The sequence below is a fragment of the Zonotrichia albicollis genome, chromosome 18 (assembly GCF_047830755.1).
Source record: "Zonotrichia albicollis isolate bZonAlb1 chromosome 18, bZonAlb1.hap1, whole genome shotgun sequence".
Taxonomy (NCBI): domain Eukaryota; kingdom Metazoa; phylum Chordata; class Aves; order Passeriformes; family Passerellidae; genus Zonotrichia; species Zonotrichia albicollis.
The window spans coordinates 4,117,206-4,141,728 of NC_133836.1; the positions used below are offsets into that span (position 1 = coordinate 4,117,206).

The following is a 24,523-nucleotide window of genomic DNA, read 5'->3' on the forward strand; positions in this document are numbered from 1 at the left end:
CAGAATTCCCACCTGGCACAGCACTGGGGGATGGAGATCCTGATGCACCTCAGCAATGACAAGTTTTGTTATTTTCACACTCTGAGGTTGGAGAGATTTCTCCACACAGCTGCTGCTGGGAAGTTACCACATAGCTGAGGGGTAAAATCATCCCTAGAGCCTGCAAATGTCCTCTCCAGGCTCCTGGGGGAGTGGCAGGCACAGAGGGGAGGGTTTGGATGGGAGGAGCAGTACTCACCCCGAGCCCTGCAGCTCCTCCAGGTTGGACGCGTTCCACTCGGAGCCCTGCAACAGCCACACACTCACATTTCTAAGGGAGCCCAAAACAGCCCCTTCCCCTCAGGTTCTGCAATCCCCCAGCCCCAGCCATCCCCCTGAGCTGACTGGAATGTTGGGAACAGCCTCTGAGACAGGAGTGGGGCATTGATGGCCTGTCCTGAAGGAGGGACCAGGGCACAACTCACCCACTGTTAGTTCTAGGCCAGGGTGAGACCGAGCTCATCCCAAATCCCTGCCCCTGCCCACTCTGCAGTTTTAAACACAGGGAGAAATAGTTCAGGGAAACAAAGTGAATGCATCTGTGATCCCAGACATGCCACACATGAGAAGTGAGGCAAATCCTGAAATTTTGGGGGTAGTTACACCTTGGATTCTCCCTAGACCTTCACAAGAGGAAGCTTTAAACTTTTAAAAAGCAGATTTTGCCCTGAAACACGAGCAATTCCTCTGACTCAATCCAGAACAACAACAAAAAGACCCAATGGGCACAAAGTGCTCATCTCTGGGAAGTCTTTGTTCCAGAGGCAGAGCCTGGTTTTGCCTGGAGTTCCATCTAGTGGCAAAGGATTGGACACAGCACAGCAGAGCTCTCCTGCAGCTCCTGCCACTCACCAGGTACAAATGATCAAAAATCAGGGATGGTTTGTCCATCTGGCCCAGGATCAGCAGCATTTCATTGTCTATAAATTCCTTGAACTCCTTCAAGTTGCAGTTCATGTGTTTCTCCAGCTCGTTTCGGATCTGCAGAGCAAACACCAAGGATGGCACTGGAATCTTGGTGTCCAACAGAAACATTTGTGGGCACTTCCCTGCAGAACACTTCTCACTTTTTCATTAAAAACAGCAACAGGGACTCAGCCTCCTGGAGACCAGGAATTTCAGTATGTGGCATCTCTCCTATTATTCCAGAATGGTTTGTGTGGGAAGGGAGCTTAAAGCTCATCTCATTCCACACCTTCCACTATCCCACATTGCTCCAACCCGGTCTTGGACACTTCCAGGGATTCCAGCTTCTCTGGGAATTCCATCCCAGCCCCTCAGCAGGCAGGATTCCTTCCCAATATCCCATCTATCCCTCCCCTCTGCCAATTCAAAACCACTGTCCCTTGCCCTGGCATCCTGGTGTCCTAAATCCCCAAACTAAGGAGCTGTAAATAAAGCTTCAGATAACATCTGAGGGAAAAAAAAGTATTTTGGGGTACCTGCTCCTTAAAAATAGTAATTTGAGAGATAAAGAACAAGAGCTTGTCTGCAGGAGGAGTGAACACATCCACAGACAGACACGTTCTCAGCCTCCTCCTACCACTTGCATGTTAATAATCTCCCTTAAAAACCAAAAACCGCCCCAAAAAGAACCATTCCCACTCTGATCACGTCTGCACTGTGGGTGGATGGATTACACCAGCCTGGGGGATGGATCCAAACGAGCTCTAGCCTTGATTTGTGATTTTCCATCCATAAACTCAGCAGCAAAATGCTGTCTGCAAGGTCCTCTGACATTTGTCCAGGAAAAAAGAAAGGAAATAAAACCTTCAAATCTAATTTGAAAGTCACCCAGCTGTTACTGAGGTCCTGACAGACACCTGTGATGCTGGGATTATCCTGATTTCTCAGGAGGGAGGTGCAGCAGAGCCACAGCAGAGCCTTCACAGAACGGCTGGAATGCACACTCCAAAGCCAGGGACACCCAGGCATGTGGTGCCTGCTCACCACTCTCTAGAGAGGGAGTCTGGCAGGAAGAAGAAGAGTGAGAATTTTTGATATTTACCTCCTTGGAAGTGACATTTTCCAGGTCCTTGCTGGTCATGATGCTCCGGAGCTTGGCTTTGATGAGCCGCTCCGTTCGTTCCCTTTCCGTCGGCCTGGGGAGGAACAGGAAGGGGAGAGGATGAATCCAGGCTGGCAGCACCTGCACAGCACTGAGGGGTGAGGGGAAAGGCTTGGCTTAAAGGGAATCTTTATGGGAATAATGACAAAAATTAAAAAAAAAAGCAGTTTGTTGGTGTTTATACATTATACCACAAGCTAAAGTTTACGGTCTGATTATCTCACACAATTCTCTTCTGCAAACCCAGAAAAAAAAAAAAAAAAGAACTAAGCCAGGAAGAAGAACAGGAAGAAGGGAAGATTTCCTTCATAAGCCAAGCAAACTCTTGCAAATAAAACGCTGCACTGACTTGTCCACAAAGAGGGCAGGGGAGTCGGGGCGGGTGGACTCCAGGTCCTGCATGGCGTTCCACTCGTTGATGCAGCTCTGGTCCGAGCTGATGCAGCTCTCGTAGTAGGTGGCCCACACCAAGGCCACCCCCCCTGGGAAGTAGTTGTACCTCCTGGCAACCTCACAGGCTTTGTGGAGGATCTGTAAAGCAGACCTGCAGGGTGGGAGAAGAGATTTGGGCGGCTGTGAGCAGACAAAGCAGGAGCTGAGAGAGTTTCACAGAGGAAAAGTGGTTTGCAGTGTTAGTTGTTGCAGTTTGCTCTTTGAAAGCAGGAAATTTATGGTGTCAGAGCTCAAAGAGGCACAAACTGCACCTTGGGGGCTTCTCACAGCAGGGCTGAGGCAGGGGCTGAAATCTTCTCCTAATTAATAGGGAAGGAGGAGGCACAAGTCGCTGTGGGATCTAATCATGAACCAACTTGTACAGCCAAAGGAAGATAAAGAACAGGGACAATTTTCCAGCCACCTCCAGCAAGGAGCCTGATGCAGATTTACCAGCATTCCTGGCCCCTGACAAGCTCCAGAGACAAGGCCCAGATTGGGTCATTTGTTTTTGCAGATCCTAACATTACTTTTTCCTTCCTTCCCTCCTCAATTTTTCCTTTCTTTAAGGCTGTACTCCAAAGCTGTTGCACTGAACACATCAACCACATCCAAGGCTGGCAACAGGAGGGGCCAAATTCAAAAGTGACAGGAACAGATTTGTTTGTTTTTGTACCAAACCATCCCCAGCACAAATCCTTCTCCACAGCTGGATCCCCTCCCTAGGAGATGCTGCAGGGACTGGGATCTCTCCAGGCTCCAAGGGGACACAGCATTGCCCAGGCAGAGGGAGATGCAGTTCCATGTGGAGCAGCCTCTTCAGGGAGGAATTTGCTGGCTCAGAGGTTTGGAATTTCTGCACAGGGGAGGGGTGGCAGGAGCTGGAAGGAGAATGGGCACCTGGGGCAGCAGGAACCCCAGGAATGGGGCAGGACACTGGGAATGCCACAGGCTGGCAGTGGGCCCTGAGCCTCCTCTGCCAGCCTGTGAGAGAAACATGCAGAGAGAGGAAATTCTTGGAATTCGAGCTCATCTTTCAAATTTATTCATCCCCCATGCTGAAGGACACAGAGCTGCTCTGAAGTGAAGCAGCAGATCCTGCTTTGGGATCAGGATTCCCACAGCCCCTCTGCTGACACAGGGAAGCAGATCTCTGCTGCAGCTCACTGAATACCCATTGTGGAGAAAGATAAAATGCAGCTGATTTTTTAAAGTTTACTGACAGAAAGAAGAGTGAGAGTGCCTCCCTGAGCCCAGCCCCTCACGTACCACATGGCTTGCACTGACACAGGTTTGAAGATGTGCATCCTCCCTGCAGTGCTCACGCTGAAGCCACTGATGGAGAGAGGGAAAATCAAGTTAAAACTGCTTTTCTCTGCACCCCAACCTGCTCTCTACAAACTGCACTGCACTGGGGCACCCCAAGGCCAAAAGAATCAGGATGAGAATTTCTCTCACTGATTTTCCAACCTCCCAAGTATGAATGGCAAGAGGCTGCCAGGAATGGCAGCTCCAGTCCTCAGTGGGGTTTCAGAGCATTCCCTGGAACCACAGGAGCAGTGTGAGGGCAGCAAGACAAGAACTCACTGTCTGAATAACAGGACTCTGCAGCCATGAATCCAAAATGGGCACTTCATTTGCAAGGTGATGGAGAATCTCTGCTAGAGCAGCCCCCAGCTAGGGAAGGACATTCACATTTATCCTTTCCATGTGGTTTCTTACCCATCCCCATCCAGATGGATTTTAGTATCACTCCACAGGCGAAGAACCATTCCTATAGTGCAGCTTTTACTGGAAGAGAGGTGGTGAGACAGGAAGTTAAATATAGGCCACAATGTGGTCATGCCAATAGCCTAAATTATTAATACTCTTTAATTTTTAAAATCCTCAAGCCTTGCTCTAGTAATCTCTTGTAATATTTCAGGCCATTAAATAAAACTGGAAGCTGGAGTCTGAAGGTCTGACAAGGTGATAACTCGTGGTGATTGCTCCATGGGATCACTCTAACAGGTGGAACAGATGAAAATGGATTTTAGGGGTTTATCTGACCCAAAAGAACACTTTCAGTTCAGACAGGCAATCTGGCAAGAAAACCCTGCTATAATGAAGGCCAGGAACTTCCAGCCATAAATAATTAAGCTACTGAGATATTCAGGTTTTAAAGGAAATTGGGATGCAGACAGCAACAGAAATCCATCCTTCCTCTTGCCTCCCATCAATAATCACCAGGAGCCAATTAATGCAAGGTTGTTTCAGGGTGGAGGTGACATGGCAAACCTGCCCTGCTGTGGCACACCAAGGGAACGCCACATGAGAATTTCAGAGCAGCATCAAAGCCAATGACAACAATCTGACAAGGAAGGCACAGCTGGGGGCTTCCCTACAGATCCCTCTGCTGTGCAGAGCTTCCCTTTCCCACCTTCCAGGGGAAACCACGACAGAATGAAGCAAAATTCACAGAGGCTGCACCAAAGGACAGGGCAGCTTGTTAAATCCTGGGAGAGCACACACAACACCTGGCAGCTCCAGCCTCTGCCTCCAGCCCTGCCAAAGCAGCCCCTTCTCCCTGAGCCAAGAGCTTTTCTGCCTTGGTTTACTCACCAGAACTGGAATAATCTGAGAGAGGCTGCAATAACAAAATATTTCACTTGCTTTTCCAAATACTGTGTGCTCTTATCAGTCAGACAAAAGGAACAGCTCGTTGCTGACACAGTTGTTTGTTGCTTTTGGAGCCACTTCTGCAGTATTGTTTTTTGACGTTATTTGGCAATAAAGCTACTACAAAAGCAGCGCCATTGCATCATTCCATCAACACACTGGAGTCTGGGGGACAGAATGAGTTCCAGTTTTGCAAATGTGTCTGCAAGAGCATTTTGCAGGGAGCAGGCAGCAAACTCCCACTGGTGAGGATGCCACAGCCTTTGATTCCACAGAGGCTGAAAGAGACTCATCCCCTGTGCTGGTGTTCACAGAGGTCCGAGGATGAGGGAAGAGATGACGATCTGACTCCATGTTTCAGAAGGCTGATTTATTATTTTATGATATATATTATATTAAAACTATTCTAAAAGAATAGAAGAAAGGATTTCATCAGAAGGCTGGCTAAGAATTGAATAGGAATGATAACAAAGGCATGTGACTGATGAAGACTGTCCAAACAGCTGGACTGTGATTGGCCATTAATTAGAAACAACCACATGAGACCAATCACAGATGCACCTGTTGCATTCCACAGCAGATAATCAATGTTTACATCTTGTTCCTGAGGCCTCTCAGCTCCTCAGGAGAAAAAACCCTAAGGAAAGGATTTTTCATAAAACGTGTCTGTGACAATCCCCGCGTCCTTTCTCCTGCTGGAATCTGCAGCAGCTGCAGGTAACCCTCTGTGCCTGGTGCTGCCAGAGCCCATCCTGCCTGGCTGCCAGCTCAGACCTACCTCTCCTTGCTGGAGAAGTCCACTCCCAGCAGGATGTTCTCCTCGGTGTCCTGGCGCCCGTTGCTGTACACCACCACCATGTAGCGCACGCGGTCGCTCCACACGCTCTCCAAGCGCACGGCCTGCAAAGCACCTCTGCCTCATGAGTGCTGCCACTGCTGCACGAGGCTCTGCAAACTCTCACTGCCCCCAAAAGCTTTGTTCAGTGCACTATGGGAGATACAGCAAGGCTTGTTGCTGTTTTGGTGAGGGAAGATGAGCTGAGATTACACGTTGGGGATACGCTATAAAATGTAACCCAAAGGTTTGTTCTGAAGTTTCAAGCAGGAAGTGTAAAAACATTGATCATGCACTGAACTGAAAACAGGCAGGCTTCTCCCACACCCAAACCTTCACTGAAACAGCTCAGTCTTGCAGGAGGCACAACTGACATCAACTTCTCTGCAGAGAAGTGACTTTTACAGCAGATTTTTATCTTCAGATTTCTTCAAAAGACAGCCCAGCCCAGCTGATGCAATTTCAAGGCTGACTTAAAAGTGTCCAAGAGAACCAGCAAGGTTCTGTCTCTCCTCCTGCTGGATGGAAAATGAAATCCAACACAACAACCCATTGCAGGCAGAGCAGTTCCCTGACCCAGCTCACACCTGGACACAAGGACCAGGACAAAAGAAGCTGGTCAGGAAAATGGGGGAGGGCTGGAAACCAGCACAGAGTTAAGGCAGCTCTGAAATCCAAGATTTGCCAATGCTTTTCCTGCTCCTCCACAGGTCTGTTGCAAACACTTCCAAGAGAAAAGAGAGCAGGAAAATGCAGCTGCCCTTACCAGTTTGATCCTGTCCTCACAGCGCAGGAGGTTGATCATCACCTGCAGGTGCTGGGGCAAGTCACCTGCACAGAAAGCACAGCAATCATCACAAAGGGGCTCCTGCTGCACTAGCAATCAGCAGAGTCTTGACCTTTTAAGAAATTGGATGTTTTTAAGTCAAAATTAAGGGAGGTCAAATAATTTTGCTGTCCCAAAGAGCACTAAGAGCAATGAGATTCCTGGATGGGTGAGAACCCAACTTTACAGTATTTGGAAGGCACCAAATCAATTGAAACCACCTGTGCCTGGCACAAGAGAGGATTCTCTTCCTGTCACAGCACCCTAGAGAGGACAGAAATGCTTGGCCATGAGAACAGGTGAGGGAGAAGAGGAGGAAAAACTCTGATTAAAAAATCAGGAACAAAGGAGAAAGGAACAACTTTGAGCTGTGATCACCCCCAGCGTGGTGGGATCAGCCCCACCAGCCCTGCAGAGGGTGTGACTGAGCAGGAGGGACCTCCAGAGGGAAGGGCTGCAGGAATGGGCTGGTTTGGCTGATGGAGTCTCCAAGCTCTGCTCATGCACTGAGTCCCCTCAGCTCTAGGCCAGTGGGTACATTTCTGTTTGGGGAAAGCAGACGAAAGGAACGAGGAATCTACAGGAAAACAAACCTAAGTTCACATCTAATAACTCAGCAATGCACTCATAACTTTCCATGGGAGATAAAATTCCTTCCGTAGGCTGTTTGCTGGGTATGTGGAATTGCTGACAGTCAGAGAAACCCAAAGCCAAGCCTGGCACTCAAACACCCCCTTTGTGCTGGAGTGTTTGCTGAGCAGCACCACACAGAACCACACTGTGCCTTTCCCACAGGCTCCTGCTCTCTAAATGCCCCCAATCCCAGCTCTTCTTGCCCAAAGCGCCAAAGGCAGAGGGTGCAAACTCTGGGGAAGCAGAATCAACTTCCCTGGATGCCCTTATCTGCATCCAAATCTCTGTGCACACTCACCACACCACTCCCTGCCATTCCTTCCCACCAGTTGGCAACTGGGAGGGACTGGGGGAAGCAGGACAGTCTGTGGTGAGCTGACAGGAAAGGGGATTTTCCTGAAACCAGGATATGAGGAGCAAACAAATGTCCATCTGTCCAGATACCCAAATCCTGATCAAACATCCCTTACTCTGCCCAGCACCATCCAAACAAAACCAGCAACAGGAAGTTCCAAAGTGAAAAGTCCCAAGTTTCAGATGACTGGAAGCTGGGAGAGCCCCTGGAGAAATGTCCAGGACATCCCCAAGTGCCCAAGGGGTGCTGAGCTCTGTGACTCAGCCCTGCCACAAGGCAAAGGTTAACTCACTGCAGCACAAGTGACATTTCCTCCTCTGTGACTGGGGAAAACAAGGAGAGATATTCCACACAGCCCTTCTGGCTGCACAGGCTTCCCTGCCTAAAGAAAGCCATGCAAAATGCCATGATTTTTCACAGAGTTTCTATTCCAGTCACAGTTCCAAGAGAATGATAAAAGTTGAAATCAAAATTCAATGATCCCAATAAAAAAAATCAGTAATTTGAAACCCTGGGTTTGTTCAGCAGCTTGTACAAGGCTCAGCAGGACAAGCTGGAGTGTCACCCACCTGTTCCTTTGGATGAGAAGGAAAAAGGATCTCCAGAGGGGATGGAATCATTACCTGCATGTTTGTGGGGATGCTGGAGGCTTCTCTGGCCCTGGGAGCTGTTTCCTTGCTGTAAGAAAAGAGCTGCACCTTTCACCATGAAAAAGCTCTCGCTGAGGCTGGAAAATAAAAAACAAAACACAGGAGTCAGCTGAAAGGGAAGAGCAGCAAAATGTGCACATCTGGGAAAGGAAGTGCTGTCCTCACTAAAATAGCAGGATTCTGCCACAGCCACTTGCACAGCATGACTCTGGGATTATTCATGGATTATTCATCTGTCATTTTCCAGCACTGGTTTGTTACTTGGCCCCTGCAGGAGATACTTGCCTGAGCTGTCATGGGCTGGAAATGACTTTATCACTTGATTCTAGAATTCTGCAACTCAAAAGAAGCAAAGGGTTGGACTCTTTACAGGCTGGGACCTGCAATGGACTGGAGAGCAGGTTCTGAGCCCATCACTTCCTGCTGATTGCAGTTCTTGACATTTCTCTGGAATGCAAAAACAAGAACCTGCAACTGTGGAGATTTAAAGGGGAAGGGAGGTGGAACCTGCACATCCCAAGGGAAAGGACACAGCTCTGGACCCTCAGGGAAAAACAACCAGCACAAGAGCTGAGGTTTGGATCAGCAGCCTGGGACAGAGTCTGGGCAAACACAGTGACATTTCCAGAGGGAAATGACACCCAGGGCTGCAGCATAAAGGAGAGAAGGCAGAACAGCACTGTCACAGTCAGATTTCACATGAGAACCTCAGAAATCCTTCAGAAGCAGCTTTGGCCAAAGCAGGGAAGTTGCATTTCCCACATTGCTGGAAACCCCTGTCTCCTGAGGCACCTTTCAGCTGCACAGGAATTGCTTGGGATTTGTTTGCTCTTCTCCCCAAACAGCACAGGAACCATCTGTTGCTCCAAAGCCCAATTTTCCACCACCCCACACTCACAGCCATAGATCACCATTAATCACTGTCTGCATCCACTAAACAGAAATGCTCCATTATGAGACTGGGCTACACAGGAGCTCCTTATCCTGCAGCAAATGATCCCACTGGAGGCACTGCTCCCAGCACTCATCTATTCCATATTTTATCCATGGGCTTTGCCTTGAGACAGGAGTGAGTGGCAATGCTCCCAATGCTCTGTTCTACCTCAGTATTTTTGTGAGGACAGACATGAAATTCACATCATTTCAGATTTTCTAATCTCTTAAGAACACAGCCCAAGTTCCCAGGAAAACTATCCTCCTGTTCTACTGAATTTCAAGAATTCCCCAGAAAAATCTGGATCAGGTTTAAACTCAAGATTTCTCAGATTTTGAGTTCACTTTTTAAAAAGTGAACTAATTTTTTTTTGCCTGAACTTCAGGCTCCACAAAGGTCAATAAAACACAGCAGGAGAAGCACACCTCTCATCCCAACAATTCTCCACTTCCATTCCCACAGGATTCCAGCACTCCCCCCTCACCTCACTGGGACTGAGCAGGATCCAAGCTCAGCCTGGCTCGGGATAACGGCACCCACGGCTGCAAATGGCAGCAAACGGGAATGGGGCTCCTTCCAGAGCCAGCCAGGAAGAGCCTTGCTTCCTTCTCACCCCAGACCTCACAGGAAAGCGTTAAAAAAGGCCAGAAGTGACACAAAGCAGCGACCCCCACACAATGTATGGGATATTCAGCACTCACAAGAGGCAGGGAACGCTTAGATCATGCACCACGAGATAATTCACAGCATTCCCACCCTGAGAATTTGGGGGAAATTTCCTTTAGGAAAGCAAAAAAAATATCTTGAAATAGGATATTTTACTCCAGTGTTTTACCCCAAAGGATCTTTGATCTCAAAGTACTGACTAGGATTTCTACATCTTGGAAAAAGTAGAGTTCCTTCCCAAAGTTATCATCCTGCTCTGATGATACATCTTGACAGATGTTCTCCTCTCCTGCAGTCAGGAAATCTGTGACAATAAAGCAGAATATTCCCAGTTGCAGGCAAAAGGGAAAGCTGTGCTGCTGGAGCAGTGAGTGGTCCAGGAAAATGACAACTCACAGAGCAAAAGTTTTGTTCCCGTGTTTCCATGTGCGTGGAAATGAACCAGAAAGCAAAGCCAGGAGCCTGCTGAGAGCGAGGTTTGCGTTCGCACTGAAATTCCCGTTCCTCCCTGCACTGCCCATCTCCGCGGCAGCTCCGGTTTGCAGGTGCCCAGCACGGCGCCAGCCACACGGAGCACACCCAAACGCCTCTCTGCTCACAGTTTACACCACATTGTAACAACAACGTTACCCGAGCCCAGCCCTTATCTCCGCTCTGGGAACTGCCTGCTGCTCTGCCGCTCCTCACAACTGCTCTGGGCACAGCTCAGTGAGAAACAAGGCACAGCTCCCTTTTAAATCCTGCGATCCCAGTAAACAACTAAAACTGAGGTTTTTTTAAAAAAAACTCCTAAAGAGCACCCAAATCCTGGCATTAAAGAACATCCCCGGCAGGGGGGACAGATGCCCCGAAGCACAAGCCATACATACTAATTCGGGCCGGTTCTCTTTGCGCGGCGGCAGCATCGTGGTGGCCCCAGCGTCAGACAGAAGTCAGCAAAATCGAAAAGATTCATAACCAGCTGGAAAACTCACATCCTTTTGCTTCTAAACCCATAAAAAAACCAGCAGAAGGCAAAGAAAAGGTCAGAGGAGCAGAGGAATCGCGGCTGCCGATGCTCCCCGGGAACTGGATGGCTTTTAGGGAACACTGTGTCTTCCACTGATATCCTGCCTTGAAAAAGCACTTGTCCCAACACATCCTGATGAAAGAGAGCCATTCAAGAGGGGAAACAACCAGCTGAGGCTCGGCTAATCGTTTCCCTCCTCCAGACTTGTTTGTTTGTTTGCTTCCCCCCTCGTGCTCCAGAGGCTCCTATCAGCACCCACACAGCCCCTGGCTGGAAGTCCATAATCCCTGCGAGGGACAGATTAGAGGAAAAGCATCCTATGGACTGTTCCTTTACAGTGAAAGCAATGCTTTCATACAGATACAGGAAATTTAAATGGTTCTTCCCTCAGTGCAGAGCTCCCCCGTTGGATTTTCAGAGCCATTCCTGGACAAGGAGTCTCTCAGGTGCTCGGGGATGGGGAAGCACTGAATTCCCTGAATATTTGTGCCTTACAAACCCCAATTCTTTCTGCAGGCACACACCATAAGGCCACTCAGATCCCAGCAGCCTGAGCAGGGAATGAGGAGCTCTCTGTGCATTCCCAGTTTGGCTGGCACACACCACAGAAACCACCCAATCCCTGCATGCCCTTCCAGGAACCCTGACCCAACTTCTCTACAAGGAGTCACTTCAGGCTCTCGAATAAACACAGAGCCCACTCACAGCCCCAGGACCCTGATGCTCCAGTACAGCTGCACACCAGCTCTTCTCCCACTCCTTGACCTCAGCTCATCAAACACAGGAAATTATTACCCCAAAAGAGGGAAAACCCAACACTTCCAACACCTGGGAAACGCCAGGAGGAGGGTGTCCGGTTTTCGGCTGTTTGGATGGCCTGGAAAGGCCCGGGGTGGCCTTGGGGCAGCCCACGTTTCAAAGGACGAGAAGAGGCTTCAGTTCTTTTCTCGGTCTCGGTGTTTATTAATTGTTTATCTAAAAGATTTTCTCTCGGCCCGACAGAGCTCTGCTCAGCAGCCAGCCATGAGCACACTCCCTGCCCTCCGGGCGGTCACCTATCTTTATACCCAAAGTTACGTGTACAATATTTATCATTTTTCCCCAATACCTTTCACCCTTATTGCCCGGTGCACTTTTAGTAATGACCAATCCCAAAGTGCCACCATCACCACAGAAGATGGAGGAGAAGAAGAAGAAGAAGAAGAAGAAGGACAGGACACGCCCCAATTCCTCCATCTTACTTCTCTAAACCCCCCTGTACAGAAATCCTAAACCCTGTGTTTCACTCTCTAATTAACTAATCCCTTCACCATTCACCCCGGTGAAACCCTCCTGTCCTCATACAGGTGTCGTCTCCTGTGTAGGATCAAAGTCCAGCCACCAGACACTTCTGGAACATTCCAGGACTCCCGAGCCCCCCAAGGGTGCTCTCGGTGACACCTCAGTGCTGAGGTGCTGAGATCCCACAGGAGGGTACAGACAGTGACACCCCCAGAGGCTGGCAAGGACAGGGTGCTCACGGCCACAGCCCGGCTCCAGAGGCTCTTGCTCCATCCCTTGGCTCCGTGCTGCTCAACTTGAAAAGGAAATATTTCTTCCCCTTTGGGAAAGCTCCAGAGGAGCGTGGCTGCAACACACATCAGCCCCATTCCCAGTGCCTGAGGAACACAATAGGCAGCGCCTCCTCGGCGCTACAAACTGCCACCCCCCGGGGCCAGCAATGCCATAAAGCAATCCCTTAAAAACACGGGATTTTGGGAAAAGAGACAGAGCTGCTCATGCTCCTGGGCAGCCAGATGCCAGTCCCACAACAGTTTTCCCCAGGCAGTTTGCTTTGCCATCGTGGCTCCAGCTGTGAGGTGTCCCAGGGGCAATCCTCATGTGCCTGAGTTCCATGTTTTAATGGGGAATCTCACACAAGACAAAATAATCTTGCAGGACACAAGAGAACACTCTATTAACACATCTTATAGCTACAGAACTCATGTCAAAATAAAGATCCACAGACAGAGTCAGAAAAGAGAAAACCACTTTTCCTGGCAAGCCTGAGATGAGTGAGCAGCCTCCTGCAACCAGGTCTGTGCTTAAGGAAGAAAAAAAAAAAACCCAAACCCCCACAAGAAAAGGAACATTCACTTCTCTCAAAATTGGTCATGATTTTACAAAGGCAAACACGGTAATGCCTCCCAGTTCTTTGGGTTTCATGGCATCTTCTACTCAAAACATTTCCAGACTGATAAGGTGAGGGAAAAACAGGCCCTGTGAGCACCACAGAATGGAACACACTTCCCTCTTCTACAGTTCTGTTGATAAGGAGGAAGAGAACTGATTTTTTCACCCTTTTTTCTTCCCTCCTTTGCTGCCTGGTCTGGAACAAGCTTGGCCACATCAAGAAAACTGAGAAAGAACAAAAAGCAGCCCTGGAGAGGGGTGAGCCAGCCCTGCTGGATGCTCCCATGGCCCAGCCAAACCCTCCCTGTTCCAGAGGGTGGATTTCAGGCAGGACACTGCAGCGAGCAGAGGGGACTGGCATTGTCCCACAGCCACACCACAACAGCAGCACTACCCAAGCTGGGCAGGAGCACATCAAAGAGAAAGGAGAGAAACAGGAAGAGCTGAGAGCAGCTGGGTGGCTGCTGCTCCCCAAAACAGCCCACGGTTAAAGCAGAGGCACTGCTTGCTCTGGGCTGATAGAGGCACATCTGATAACACTTCCTGACCACCAGAGGGGCCTTTGGAAGGGGCCTGAGCAACACAAAACAGCAAAGGAACCTCAGAGCTGCTCATTCCCATGGCACTGCACAGCCCCAGGCATTCCAGCAGCAGCAGCAGCAAATCCCTTCCCCTGCTCTCAATGAAGTGTGTCCAAGGGGCCTCTGCTCCGTGTCACACAGAGATTAAAGGGACAAACACAGGTGGGAGTACCAGCACAGCCACCCCAGCTCAGCCCCACATGGAGCAGTGTGCTCCCCAGGAAAAGCCCAGTCCCAACACTGCAAAGATGGTTTAGAACAAAGACACCAAAGCGCGATTGCACACGTGTAGGATTTGGGAAATGCTGACAAACTGACCTGTGGTCAGGACTGCAGGAGCCCAAAACAGCTGGCAAGGTCAGATATCTGCTCAGGACCACTTGGACTGAGGTGTTTTTATTACCAGAAACGCAAGGCAGGAAAGCTCTTTCCATACCCATGACTCCCACACCCAAAGTCATCACTCCCAGACCTCCTGAGCTGAAGACAAATCACCTCCAGAAGAAAAGCAAAACGTGGGCTGCAGATTCTCAAAAAGAACATTTCCCCTTCCTCAGACACACTCAGGGCATCTTTGTGCTGGGAAGGGGCCAGGCAGCAGCTCCAGCTGTGGTGGGGCAGTTTGTAAAGCCTCCCTGCAGGAGCAAACATCTCTCCCATCTATTGAGAAGGAAGTGAGATATTGGGGAGACCAAAAACTCAACTCAACTCAGGCTTTGCTGTTGTCAGCAGAGCAGGGAGCAAGGGCAGTGTGAGTGTGCATTGTTGGGCTCGGAGGCGTGGGGACCGTGGGCCACAGCCCAGCAGGAATGCTGACAGGGCTGCACACACTGCAGGCCATTCACACACAAACCCTCCTCTGGCACAAAGGGCAAAAAGACAAAAATTAAATCAATCACGAAGCCCACAAAAGCCAATTTCCCAACAGAAATAGACTGCTGATGATGTCCCTGCAGCCACTCCTGGGATGCACTGGGCTGGAGCAGGGATCAGCACGGATCCAGATCTGCACAGAGCAGAACCAGCTCAGCTCTGAGTGTCCCACCCTGGGGACAACCCCAGCATCCAGGCTGTGCCTGCAGACAAGCCTGGAGCAGCTGGGATAAACCCTCCAAGAGAAAGGGCAGGAAGAGAGAAACAAACCAATGAGCAGGATCACGGATCATTCCCCATTCCAGCAGGCTTGTGCAAAGTAAATCAACAGAACTGCTCCCAAAGAGCCAGGAATGAGAAAATTCTAGGAATCCCTAGTACTTGGATGGTGAAAAGCCAAGTAAAATAAGAGATTGTTTCACAAGGAAAAAGAAATCCTTTCTGCTCATCCCATTAATGGCAGAGTTCAAAAAGGCACGAGGCCGATCCCAGCATCAGCCAGCGACGCCACAGGCTTGGAACTCGCTCTGAATCCCAAGGAGCATTTCTGAGATTCCCACTGGAACACGATGGCATTTGGTGACAGCCACTGTCTCAGGAGGCCAGGCCAGATCCTCTCCAAAGCTCAGCCTGCACAAGCTGCTAGGAAAAGGAGTGTAAACCCTACAGAGCCCCCCAGCACTGGTGCCCCCAGTGCATGGCCTGGACTGTCCCCAGCCCGCTGTGCCAACCCCAGTGCCACCCACCCTGCTGTGAGGGCTGGGCAGAGCTGCTCCACACAGGAGCTCACCCTCACCTGGAGTCATGGACTTGGAGAACAAGGCATGGGAAAGCAGCAGCTGGCACAGGGGAACACACAGAGATCAGCATCAGCAACAACATGGATTTCCCTGATGGTCTATCCCCAAAACACTGGCTCTGTGTATTTTCCTACAAGTCACTGTTCTGGGTGCCATTGCTGTTCCATGACCACAGGTAAGGGGGCAGCCAGGCCACAAGGCCTGGAGCTGTCCCAGAGCAGTGTCTGAGCTGAAGCAGAGGTGGGATGATGCCCACCATGGAGGGCACACCAGAGGCAGAGCTCCACCCACGCTCCTGGCAGGAGCTGATCCTGCTCCTGTCCTCCTCCCCAGCCCAGCTGTCAGCACACGGGCCCATCCTCCTGCATTCCTCCTGGCAGCCCATTGTTCTAATCCTTGGAACTATTTCATTAAGTCACCCCACTTCACCCACTCAGTGTCTCCCAGAGAAACAAGTGGAAACTCTCCAAGGGCGCTGCTGGGAAAGAAAAGGCAGGTGAGGAACAGTTTGAAGGATTAAGGGAGCAGCTCCTGAGCGGTGTGAGTGAAGGTCAGCCAGGACACAGACCACCACAGACCACAGGCATCAGAAACATGGCTGGGAATCTTGGTGGCACAGCAACCCAAAAACCAGCTGAGCTGCCAGCTTGCAGAACGGCTCCAAAAAAGGCAGCAGAGACCAGGGAGTACTTGACACATTGGTCATGTGGAAAAAACAAAACAAAATAAATCCAGGCGGATCACGCGCGGCGAGAGCAGAGTGAGAGAAGCTCTGGCTCAGCCCTGACACCTCGAGTGTTTGACTGGAGTGCAGCCCCTGAGGGCACACAGCCAGCACTCCCAAAATCAGCAGAGTGCCAGGCAGGGGCAAAGCTCACTCACAATGGAAAAGTGGTGGTAAAAACCCCAGGACCATCCTTCTTTTCCCCATCCAATGCACATTTCCAGGCAGGATGGTGCTGCAGAGGGAAGCAGACAGCTGGAGGTCAGGACGTTTTGCAGGGCTGGGAGGGAGATGCCAAGCCAGGGGCAGCAGCCTCCACTGGGATGCAAGTGTTGGACAGGGTTGGATGTGACCATTTGGATGGCAGACAGAACAAACAAGGAACCTGGCAGCTTTTGGGGAAATCTGAACGGGACGTTTTGTCCCATGCCCTGCATTTCTGGCTGACTTGGTCCCTGATATGAAGTTTCCTTCACCAGCAGTTCTTGCAGCAAGGAACTAAAATTTTCAGAGGGGGAAGACAAGCCCTGCAGAGGAGAGTCCTGATCCCAGATAAACCTAAACAACTGATGGATGTGCAGTGCACCCTAATCTGTTCGAATCTGGGCTTATTTTTGTGCAGTGGCAAAGTGATTCTGCATCAGGGATTTAAATGCTGCAAAGGGATGTGTGAATGTTTGGGAAAAAAATCAGGAAATAATCTCAGCACTCTTCATTAGAACTAAAACCAGGCCTGGGAAGGTGTTATGTCCTTTCCCCATTCCAAAAGCATCTCAGGAGTATTTGCCAGGCAGAGCAGAGCTCTGATTTGTATGAGAAATGCCTGACTCACAGATCTTGGCAGACAATTATCAAAGATTAAGATATTTAAAATCTAGAGGCATTTGAAACCAAAATATTGCTCTGACCCAGCTCTAACACCTAAATAAACAGTGACCACACTGGCCTTTTACAGGAACAAGTGCTCAGTGCTCAGCCAGCACCTCTGATAATAGGGCCTCATGGTTTGGGTTCTGCCAAACTGCTGAGGTTTCATGGAAGAAAAAAAACCCCAAAAATATTTAGATACAATTCCAAAAGAGTCTGATCATCACATCTTCAAATTGGCAGCTCTCCTGCTGTTGCTCTACCTACATCCAAGTAAACTCCTCATATTGCTCAATTCCAAGTCAGCAACAGTTTCCTGGAAAGGCCAGATCTTAAATAAGTCTCAAATAAGTGAAGTTTCCCCGACTCCGTGCGCTTTGAACATCCACACGCAGCCCACCACAAAATGTAAAGGTCGAATTACACCTTCCTGGGCCTCCAGGGCCACACCTCCGGGCTGGGCGCTGCCGAGGGCCGGGGGCTGGGCCGGTGCCTCCCCATTGTACGGAGCACGCTAAGGCAGGATGCTGCTGCCGGCCAGGATGTGATTCAGCGTCCTGTTTTGAACGCTTCGTGAAGTCAGCAACTCCTGCCCCGAGAGCTCCCACCAGCTCCCCGGGAGGGACACAATCCGTCTGCAGCCAGCAGGGCTTGTCAGGGCTGTAATGAGCTGCTGTCCCCACAAATAAATGCCCAAGGCAGCTGCCCCCGTGTTCCCCCTGCCCTGCCTGGCACCATGGACACAACTGTGGGTACAAGGTGTTCATCAGTGCTGCTCCAGCAAAACGTGCTCCGAAATCCCTAAAGAAATTAAGGATCAAGGTGTTAAAAGATCATTTTGGTGCACTAAAACATAATAGACATTAAATGTAAATCAAGTGTATAAAATATATACATATGTGATATAAGATACAATGGTGTCCTGTGGTGTGTGCCAGAGGGATATAATGGAATTATTTAAGTTGGAAAAGACTTCCAAGATCAAGTCCTGCTGTTCCTGCAGCTTTGCCAAGGCCACCACTAAACCATGTCCCCAAGTGCCAGATCCACACAGCTTTTCAATTCCTCCAGGGATGAGGAGTCCATCACTGCCCTGGGAACCCTGTTCCAATGCCTGACAACTCCTTCCATGAAGGAATTTTCCCTGATACCCAATCTAAACCTGCAGTTGCTCTGTTAAGAGTTTGTCTGCACCAATGACTCCTCCTGTTGATCACTGATCTGCAAATATACACAAGCCCTACCCTGAAAACCTCTACCTCCCACAGCTGCTCTTAAAATTTGGTTTAGAGAAGCCAAACAAGAACAATTCTTTCCATAACCATCTTCAGGCTTGATCAGAGCCTGGAGATAACCAACTTCCAGGCCTTCTGCAGTGGTTCAACCTCTATCTCTGCAGAAGGTGCCTGAAAACACTCACCCAGCCCTGCATTCAGGCTGTGATTGAAAAGCCAATAATGGCAAAGATTACAGAATGACTGGCTAAACAAACCTATTTATATTTGTAATTAAAACCAGTGATTATCTTGCTGTGTTTGCCAACCACATCTGAGAATCAGCCAACACTCACAGAGCGATCTGGGTTGTGCAACAACTCCTCTGCCTCGCTGTGACAGAGCCAGCACACGGCCAGGACTGAGAATCAACTGGGTCACAGCAAAAAGGAAAAACTGCACAGCAGGCAGCTGGGAAAGAGCTGGGCTCTGCTCTGCCTCCTCCTTGATAGCATCTCCTCAGGGTTTGCTCTGCAGAGCAGGATCTGGGGCTGAGATAAGGCCACAGGCACGAGGCTCGCGCGGAACTCGATCTCAGAGAACTCAGGGCTGTGTTCAAGCCTAGGCTAACACATCCTGCCATGGCCTTGGCCCAGCCCTGACAGCAGTTTTACAGAGGTTTGGGTGAGCTGGGGGTGCACTGCACCAGCAGGGGAAAAAAGGGATCAAGCCACAGCATCTCCCTGCAGGTTCTCCAGGAGGGAAGGTTTGAGCAGACACTGATAACACAGCTCAGACGTGCAGCTCCTGGCTCCACTGGCCTCTCAGGTCTCTTATTTTTCCTTCTGCTCTGAGTCTTTACCCTCAGGGAGCAATACAAACTCCTGGCTGCCTGCTGCCTGGAGCAGTGTGGATGTTACATTGCCAAAACTTCCACAAAATTTTGGTAACAGAGCTAAAAGCAGATTAATGCCTAAGAAAATGCAGATAGCAGCAATATCTTTGAACCTACAGTCCCCTTGCTCTGTTCTGGGGTAGAAGCTGTTCCAGGGAGAAAGAAAAGCATTTTGGAATGACAGAAACCATAAGGAAGGATGACCAGGGAGCAGCAAGACATGGCTGGGTGCAACACCACGATACAGACCTGTTCCTCCAAGAAAACAATCAGATGGCTCAAGGAACCAGATCCAACTATGCAACCTCAAATGAAAACCCCAGAATGTTTTGGAACGAACAAAAATAATTGTTCAGCAGGCAGATGAATACATGATGTCAGAAATGTGTACTAGCACAGCCATCCTGCATTGATGAAACACAGCTTGAGCTGGCAGCACACTGGGGACGTGTTTCCAACAATCCTTCCTTTCCCTTCACCCTTGGATCTCCAAAGTCTGCAGAGCCAGGGGCTGGACTGCTGACCCCTGTGCTCAGGGCACGTGTGACAAAGCCCAGCTGTCACCAAGGCTAGACCAGGACTGAAGGAGGCACAAACACCAGCACAGCCCATCCTGCAGGGATTTTTCACAGCACAATGAAGTTGAACAACTCTGCCACCCCCTGGGCACCGGGCAGAGTCTCAGCAGATGGAAGCAGGGCAGGGAAGGGGACAGGATAAACCCACCAAACCAACAGGAGCTCCATTCATCATCTGTGTTATGTCTGCATATTTCCTGCAGCTCTTGGCAGTGTTTCCCCCTGAGGACAGCAGAGGCTGTGCATGAGAGCCATCTGATTCTCCAGCTCTGTCTGGCTATTTAATTACCAGATTCTTATCCTGACAATCGTATACGGAAGAGCAGCCCCAGGAGACTGGAGGACAGAGGAAGCTCATGGGATCTCAGTGTCCAACGTCAGGGCTGCAGCATTTTTCAACAGCCAGGAGAAAAGCAGCAGCCTTTAAGCCTGGTCTAAGTGCATCCACACTCCTGGTGGCTCTGGTCAGGGGTGCATGACAGACAGACCAAAGGTGTCTCACCAGGATTTGTTTGTACAGTGACAACATTTGAGGGAAGAGGATAAAGCTGTATTTTCTCTTTCAGCACACAACTGTATACCCAAAGGAGGAGGCTGCCATCCTGCTTGGTTACATGTAACTGTTTAATACCACATGGGGAAAAGCACAAGAATTAAGGTTCTGTGGCTGTTCATGCTCCTGCTGGGACCTTGCATTGTACAAGGAGCAGAACAAGGAACCCTGAATTTTGATTTCATCAATACAAAATCCATTCCCCACAGGGTCAGCTCTCAAATGGCATTACAGACAGCCATGAAATGCTTATACACACAGGAGAGCACACAGAGCAGACACACAGCACTTCTGTGTGTGCACACAGGACAGCCATGGAATTCCAGGCCTCCCAGGCAGGCTGCAGCCAGGAGACACCATCCCAAAACTCAGAAACAAAAAACTCCAACAATTTCTTTCTCTGTCCATGAGCAGCCCTGCTTTCTGCTCTCTGACTTCACTTGCTTTGCTTTTCCTGAAGCCAGGATAAGGAAAGCAGGAAGGAGGGACAAGGAGAAGAGACTGAGTGCTGAACCACTGCTGTGGTTTACAGGTTAGAGGGGAAGAGCTGCCTGCAAGAGCCAGGCTTGGAGTGAGCCATCCACAGCATTACTCAGAGCCCATTAGCCAGGGCCCTGGCACATGAGCTTGTGTCACCACTTCAGATCTGCACAATGTCAGCAAGAGGAGCCTCTCTCTTCTCTGGCAGGACAGCTCAGCCCTTTCTTACCCTCACATGAACACAGTGGCTCTGCATGACCCCAAGGAGGCAAATTCCTGGTAGGTAATAGCCAGGAATGAGCAGAGTTCTCCTCTAGGAGCAGAGCCCCTTCCTGAGTGGAGCCCCAGCAGAGCCAGAGATGCTGTGATAACACCAAAGTGCAGTGGCCAAAGCTGACCAGGAATTTTCCAGTGTCTTCTCAGGAGGTGAAAAAAGGATCACAAACTCTTTTGTTCTTTCATTTTGTTCAATACTCATCTTAAAACTGATGAGGGAGAGAGCATCCCCAGGTTCAGCTCTCTGCAAAAACACCTGGAGGGGATCCTCTAGGCAAGGGGATCTCTGCAGGGTCAGGACTCAGATGCTGGGCAGACAATTAACAACAGTGCAAGCTTAGAGCCCAAAAGTTCAGCTTACCTCACATTCAGTCTACGCTCCTCATCACTGCCAGCCTCTGCCTGAGGGGAGGAAAGGACACAAGAGTTACAGGTTGGTTATTTTAAATAAAATAAATAAAACCCCTGCACCAACAGGGTGTGAGGGGCTGTTTCCTGCAGGGTTTTTCCTCCTGGGGCCAGGGATAAATGAAATGACACTCCCTAGTCCTGTATGGCACCAGCACCCGGCGCCGGGTGACAAAGGGGCTCAGGGGGATTTTCAGGCTATTAGGTTCTAATCCTGCAAGCTGGTCCTGGAGCACAGGGCGCTGTGGGGAGCGCCAGCCCCGACGTCAGCGGCGCACACCGCGCTGCCACCGCACAGCGCACACGTGAGGGCAGCAGCTGGCAGCCACAAATAACCAACACTGGGGTGTCCCAAGCACCAGGACACGGCCAAAAGTGCTCCCTGGGGCTGTCCCTGATGTGCAGCTCCAGGGATCACACTGGCAGGACAAGGTTCCACCTCCACCTGAGTTGGCACACGTGTCCCCACGCTGGGACAATGCGCGTCCTCTGCTGTCGTGGACATCTTTTATGAAAAATCTTTTCTTTAGGATTTTTCCTCCTGAGAAGCTGAGAGGCCTCAGGAACAAAATGTAAGCATTGATTATCTGCTGCTGTGGGATGCAACAAGTAGATCTTTGATTAGCTTATGTTAGTTGTTTCTAATTAATAGCTAATCACAGCTCAGCTGGCTCAGACAGAGAGCCCGAGCCACAAGCTTTTATTATCATTCCTTATTATTCTATTCTTAGCCAGCTTTCTGAGGAAATTTTTTCTTCTATTCTTTTAATATAGTTTTAATGTAATATATATCATAAAATAATAAATCAAGCCTTGTGAAACATAGAGTCAAGTCCTTGTTTCTTCTCTCAACCTGAGAGCCCTGTGAACACCATCACACTCGGCCTGCTGCCCTCCTGGGGAACATGCTACTTTGGTGGAAGGAGTGGATCAAAATTGGCACTTTTGCACCAGGCTCTTGTGGAAAGCCTTCCTTGAAGCAAACCTGGCTGCTCAGGTGACACTACACTTTATTGAGTCTCCTCAAAAGAGAAGTGTGACCTCAGCCTGCTTCCAAACCCAAGCATTTTCACAGAGTCATGCTTTGCAGTCATCTCCTTCAAGTTCCCTTGTAGCTTTTAGAAAAAATTCCTTATCAGAGAAAAGCAGAGTTGGGGTTAATTGCATCCGGAGCTGACTAAAAAAAAAGTCAAAAAAACCAAGACAACAGGCTCTGAGATAGTTCTGCTTTGGTCCTGTGTGAGTGCAGAGGAGAAAGGGCTGGGAGCATCCCCTGGGGAGCAGGGCTGTGCTGGGGAGAAGATTTGGGCCCAAAAAGCAAAGCAGGGACTTGACATGAAATCCTTCACACTCACAACACACCCGATCCTGACAAAGCTGGGGGGACACAAGCCTTGCAGGAATCAGGCTCCTGATTCTTGGGGAACATCCTGGTTGCTCAGAACCCACAAATAAAGGATTCAAATAAAGATCCCTGTAAGAGTTACTTCTTTCCAGGTGGTTTTGTACAAGTTTTGCACCATTTCAAACGTTCAAGACTGGAGCTTTGCAGGGATGAAGGGACCTGGATCACTCCCCATCCTCTCAAGTCAGGATTTGGGAGGCTGGAGGGCACAGGAGCTGCTCTGTGGACAATCTGTGAGAACCAAGGAAAGCCAGGGGGAAAAAATCCTGCAAATGCAAGAGCAGAGGCCGGATATTGGAGCTGTGGCCACTGGAGGAGGGGAGATGCACAGTTCTGTCCCGACTGACCCAGCAGAGGGTGAGGAGCATACCACGGCTATTTTTAGTCTGTTTACAGTGCAGAGCTGGGCTGCAGGCAGGGCCCCAGAGCACCCCAAGCCCCAGTGCCCCCTCTGGCAGATCCCCCAGCCCTGGGAAGGTCTGGAGGTCTGGCAGGTTTGGGACCTTTGCAGGGTCACCCTCCTGTTTGTTTGGGGCCGTCACGTAGCAACAAAGGGGAGAAAAACTTTTTTTCCCTTTTTAAACAAACGTGACTGTGAGGATGACGACTCTGGGATGTCGTCAGCTGGGGCTCAGCAGCAGGGCTGGGCCTGGAGCTGCTGTGGGCTCCTCTCTGCAGCAGCTGAGCTGTTCCCAAAGCTGACTTTCTCTGTATTTTCTACTGAAAACTGCAGGAAACAAAGTGAGGCAGCAGCAAGGCTGAGCCCTCCTGGCCTGTCCTGGGCTGCTCAGAGCACCCCTGGGAGCTGGCAGGGTTTGGGGGGCACCACACTCTGTGGAGATGCTCTGGAGCTGCTCATCCACCATGGGCAGACCCCCCCTGGGGCCTGTGCTGAGCGTGGCCACTCTGAAGGACCAGGGCAGTGGGAGGTGAGTGCAAGGGAGATGCACGAGCAGGGCAAGCTTGCACGTGTGTGTGAACCACTCTCACCTAAGAGTTTATGGCTCACTATGTCGAGGCAGCAGCACCCATTTTATTCCTCTAAAATCCTAAATTCCTCTGGGCTCCTGAGTTGGGAGAGGCCACAGTAGCACAGCCACAATTAGCAAGGATGTGTGGCCATCATTTCCCATTAAAATATCTTCTAGTAATTATTCAGCTAAAAGCCCCAATGAACCCTGATTTTCCTTGCAAGAAAGATCCTAAAGGAACAGGAGCAGGCTGGCAGTTTTTATAAGATTTTTCTTTAAATTAACTTTGCAAAAAACAACATGCTGAACCTGGAAAAAGAATCTGGAAATCATAATTTTATTCCATGCCAGAAGAGCCCATTCTATCAGGACTCAGTGTCTTCTTTTGGGAACCACCACAGCACAGCAGAGCTGTGGGTGCTGCAGAAATGCCCTGCCATGGACAACACCTGGTGGGCACCATTTTTAGGAGGAAAAAGGAGAATTATATGTTCACCCCACAGAAAATACAATCCCCAGCAGCAGCTCTGCCACAAAGCAATGCCTAAGACAGATGTACATGGCAAGGCCTGCTTTGCCTCCTCTCCCACCTGCACCAGTTAAATCCAGTCTAATTCCACT

The 24,523-nt window shown here is 49.9% G+C and overlaps 1 protein-coding gene across 2 annotated transcripts in view; it reads right to left on the reverse strand.

The window, feature by feature from the left end:
• The window catches only part of SSH1 (slingshot protein phosphatase 1), a 35,071-nt gene that overhangs the window by 8,767 nt on the left and 1,781 nt on the right, over positions 1-24,523 (reverse strand). The window contains exons 1-10 of one of the 2 annotated variants that reach the window (XM_074554071.1): positions 10,966-11,931; positions 8,470-8,573; positions 6,799-6,863; positions 5,976-6,097; positions 4,262-4,330; positions 3,809-3,874; positions 2,457-2,651; positions 2,048-2,141; positions 892-1,020; positions 239-285 (exon numbers count right to left, since the gene is read on the reverse strand). In XM_074554071.1, coding sequence (XP_074410172.1) covers positions 239-285; positions 892-1,020; positions 2,048-2,141; positions 2,457-2,651; positions 3,809-3,874; positions 4,262-4,330; positions 5,976-6,097; positions 6,799-6,863; positions 8,470-8,573; positions 10,966-11,051 — 977 coding nt within the window. In that variant the 5' untranslated portion in view covers positions 11,052-11,931. Of the gene's footprint in view, positions 1-238; positions 286-891; positions 1,021-2,047; positions 2,142-2,456; positions 2,652-3,808; positions 3,875-4,261; positions 4,331-5,975; positions 6,098-6,798; positions 6,864-8,469; positions 8,574-10,965; positions 11,932-21,479; positions 21,521-24,523 lie in introns of those variants that run through there. The other variant, XM_074554070.1, reaches the window with a different exon arrangement.